The sequence below is a fragment of the Pteropus vampyrus genome, unplaced genomic scaffold (genome assembly GCF_000151845.1).
Source record: "Pteropus vampyrus isolate Shadow unplaced genomic scaffold, Pvam_2.0 Scaffold24510, whole genome shotgun sequence".
NCBI classification, from domain to species: domain Eukaryota; kingdom Metazoa; phylum Chordata; class Mammalia; order Chiroptera; family Pteropodidae; genus Pteropus; species Pteropus vampyrus.
This window is the reverse complement of record NW_011913291.1, coordinates 1-3552: the sequence shown is the minus strand read 5'-3', so window position 1 is coordinate 3552 and position 3552 is coordinate 1. Positions and strand designations below refer to the sequence as shown.

General features: G+C 59.6%; 1 protein-coding gene across 1 annotated transcript; it reads right to left on the bottom strand.

The window, feature by feature from the left end:
* Positions 1-204: 204 nt before the first annotated feature.
* Positions 205-2363, bottom strand: LOC105311089 (dual specificity protein kinase CLK2). Its single transcript, XM_011387124.2, has 5 exons — positions 1998-2363; positions 1642-1867; positions 894-981; positions 480-546; positions 205-325 (listed from the first exon to the last, which is right to left on the bottom strand). The coding sequence occupies exons 1-5, from the start codon at positions 2165-2167 to the stop codon at positions 205-207; spliced, it is 672 nt and encodes a 223-aa protein (XP_011385426.2). The 5' UTR covers positions 2168-2363.
* Positions 2364-3552: the final 1189 nt, after the last annotated feature.

Below are 3552 nucleotides of genomic sequence, written 5' to 3'. Positions count from 1 at the left end.
TAACTGCCCTGAAAACGAGGGAGATGGATTAGAGACCCTCCCTTCCGACTGTGACTGTAACGTTCTACTCCTGTAAGATGAGGCCCAGAGGATGAAGGGAAGAGAAGGGCCAGGGCTCACGGCGCCCCCTGCAGGCCTAACCCAGGCCAGGAAGGCTTTCCCAGGCGGGGTGGGGCCTCGCAGACCTGCGCTCCTCTGCCCCGCTTACTTCTTGTTGTCTGGGTCCTTCTCGTTGATCTTCTCCAGCACGTTGATCTCGAGTCGAGCTGCTTCCTTGTACTTCTCCACGTTCTTAATGATCTTCAGGGCCACTCGAGCCCCGCCCCTACGGGTCAGAAGAGGCTTTTGCTGGGTTCTTGAGAACGTCTCAAGCTGAACGGGGCCAAGAAGCCCTACGTCCGGCTAATCGGCAACGAAGCCCGATGAGCCTCACTCCCTCTGCGCCCAGCGGGTACGGAGGTGGGGTGGCTGACAGTTACCTGCGATGGTCGACACACTGTACGACTCGGCCGAAGGTCCCCTCTCCCAGGGTGCTTACGATTTCGTCTGAAACGAAAAAGAGCAGGGTCGGGGAGAGGGAGGGAGAGAAGGTGGGGAATGAGCTGAGTTGGAAGAAAACAGGGTACGGCGACCTGGGGTGAGATGAAGGAAGGGGAACAGATGCAGATGGTCACAGGGGAAGCGAACCCCTGCGTGACCCCCACCACCTTTAACCCAGGGGCCGTGAGAGCTGGGAGTGGGCGGCAGAGGTCAATTCTCAACAGCAACTCAAACCACCCAGATAAGCACCACCACTGAGAGAAGGCAAGAGGCCGTGGCTCGGGTTGGCTCGGGACGTTGGGATGGCTATGGGACCATTACAGGCTAGAGGATTGTTACGATTTGGCTTGTACATCGCTCTTGCAGCCAGTCCCCGACGTGGTAGATGAGGTGGCCCTCAGCGTCGTCCTCTACACTCTTGGCTCTCCGGCTGCTGTGCTGCTGGCGGGGGGCGGGGGGGGTCGGAGCAAGCCAGGTGCCGGAGCGGGGGCCGGAGGGAGGCGGGGTGGGTGGTGGAGGGGCCACCGGTCACAGGTGCCCAGCCAGGGGGGACAGACGATGATGGGGGACAGTGGAAGGGAACACGTCAGATGCAGTAAGGCGGATCGGGGTGAGAAGAGAGAGCGGCGCATAACCCCAAGTCCCAAACCCGGAACGGGAACGAGGAGAGGCCCGGGCAGAGCAGAGAAGTGGCGTCACTGCCAGCGTCACCCACACCCCCACGCTCCGCACAATGCCCTTCCAGGCACACACAGCTGTCCCCTGGCCCCCACCCAAGCCCACCTGCTGAGGGGGCCACGGAGCCCGGGGCTTGGGGAGAAAGGCAGTGCACAGGCAGGACCCCGAGTGAGGGCGCAGGCCTCTGGGGCAGGAGCTGCTCCCAGCACAGCGAGGCTAGCATGCCAGAGAGGGCGCTGGGTCACACGGGCTCTGCGCCCATCCGTCTCCAGAGCGGACTGCAGGGCCCTCCACGAGCCAGAGAGCGGAGGACTGGCGCCCACCTCCAAGTCCATGCCCGCTGCTCGGCTGAGCACGAGCACACTTCGCACTTACCAGGGTCCCGGAGGACTGGGGAGAGAAAGGGCCTGGGCGGGCACTCACCGAGGAAGAGCGGCTGAACGTCCGGCTGCGCCGCCGGCGCCGCCTGTGCCTCCTCCGGCTGCTGCGCTGGCTGCGGTAACTGCTGTCGTCCCGGTGGTACTCGTAGGAATGGCGGTAGTCCGCGTCGTAGTACGCGTCGCCCCGATCCCGGCTGTAGTCATTGCGCCGGTAGCTGCCACAGTACCGCCGGTCGTACGCTCTCCGGTCTGACGAACGGTCGTCGTAGCTGCCGTCGGATGACAAACACGCGTTAGGCCGCCCCGTGCGACGAAGTCCTCTTCACCCAGCTGCTCAGCAGGCAACCGATCGATGTCTGCTGAACGAGCGCGTGAGCGCGTGCCGAGGGGAGGCCTCACCTCCGGGAACGGACGTGGTAGCTATCTTCCCGCCGCCGCCGCCGCGTCCGGTCACTGCTACTCGACCAGGAGCGGCTTCTTCGTCTCTTATGCTTTCGGCTCCGGTAGTGCTCGTGATAACTGCCCCGGCTGCCGCGCTCTGAGGAGCGGTACCTTCGGGGGTGAGGCATCTGGAAGCGAAGGAAAAGCAGAAATAGCGAGACGGCTTCCTCCGAGGGCGGCCTGCTCCCGAGGGGCTGGGCTGCTTTCTGGTCTTGAATTTCTCCTTCTCCCGCCCACAGCCTCCTCGGTCTTCCCCTGCGCTCACAATTCCTCCTTGATGGAGTACACACGCACCGACGACCGATGGCTGCAAACTCTAGGAAGCCTCCCCTCGCCCCTCGATCCCCTTCCTGACCCCCCACTCAGCGCACTGCCCTGCTCTGACTTTCCTCAAACTTGGCTCCGAGAAGACCTTCAGGTCTGGGCCACGGCTCACTACAAGAGAGACCGGTGGAGACTGCCACAGCTCGTCCCGGAGCCACCGGTGGAGACTGCCACAGCTCGTCCCGGGCTGGCGTCTGAGACAGATCTGTGCCATCTGAGTTCCTCACAACTCAAGAGAATGAAGCTTCAGCACAGGCTATCACGACAAATGTTTTACAGTTCTTAAGGGTGTATCTTATCTTTCCAAGGAGACCATCCGTGTCCTGAGGGCAGGAATCCCGTTGACCAGGTTTCCAGGCATAGTAGTTCACACGGAACGTAAGCAAGGCCTAGGGACCTGGATCTGGCCCTGTGAACTGTCCTAATCATCCCTCACATCTCTGGCCAAAGCCCCCCTGAGAGCTTTTTATACAGGAGGCCCCAAGCTGCAGTCAGCTTCCCATCTGGCCCCTCCCCTCTTGTGCCTAAGGAGCACAGAATAACTGGTTTTTAATTAATAACAGCACTACTTGGCTAAGAGCCAGCCACCTTCCAGTTATTAAAATCGGAATGGCATGGCGCAGAAATCCTCCTTTTCCTTCAGGGAAAAAATCAGAAAGAAATCACTGTCACAATCCAGGCAGGTGAGGACAGGAGGGCAGAATGAAATGAAACAGGCCCAGAGACAGAGAAGTATTGGGAGGCGGGGGTAGGAATCAATGTGGAAACGCAAATGATTCTGACGTCTGGCTCCCCCTGCCCCCAGCTACTTCTTCCCAAACCCCTCAAAACGAGGAGGGTGATATTTGATTCATTCCTGACCTAACAGGGCCTGCAAGAAACCAAAAAGATGAAAGCACAAGATTCTCCCAGGTGATCCAACCTTGTTTAACACAGCCACGTAAATGTCACCTCATCACATACGAAACTGACACCAAAGTTCCGCGCAGGCCTTCCCCCCGCAAAGCATCTCCAGTCTACAACCTTTCTCACTCAAAAGATCCAGAACTCTTTTCTGGAGTCAGATATTTTCCAAATCCTCCAAGTGACACGGGGGTGTCTTCTCCCTCGCCAGCCTTGATCCAACTTTGACATTCTGCTCTTCCTCGTCTCTGGAACCACTCCTATCCCCACTCCATCACGCCTTCTA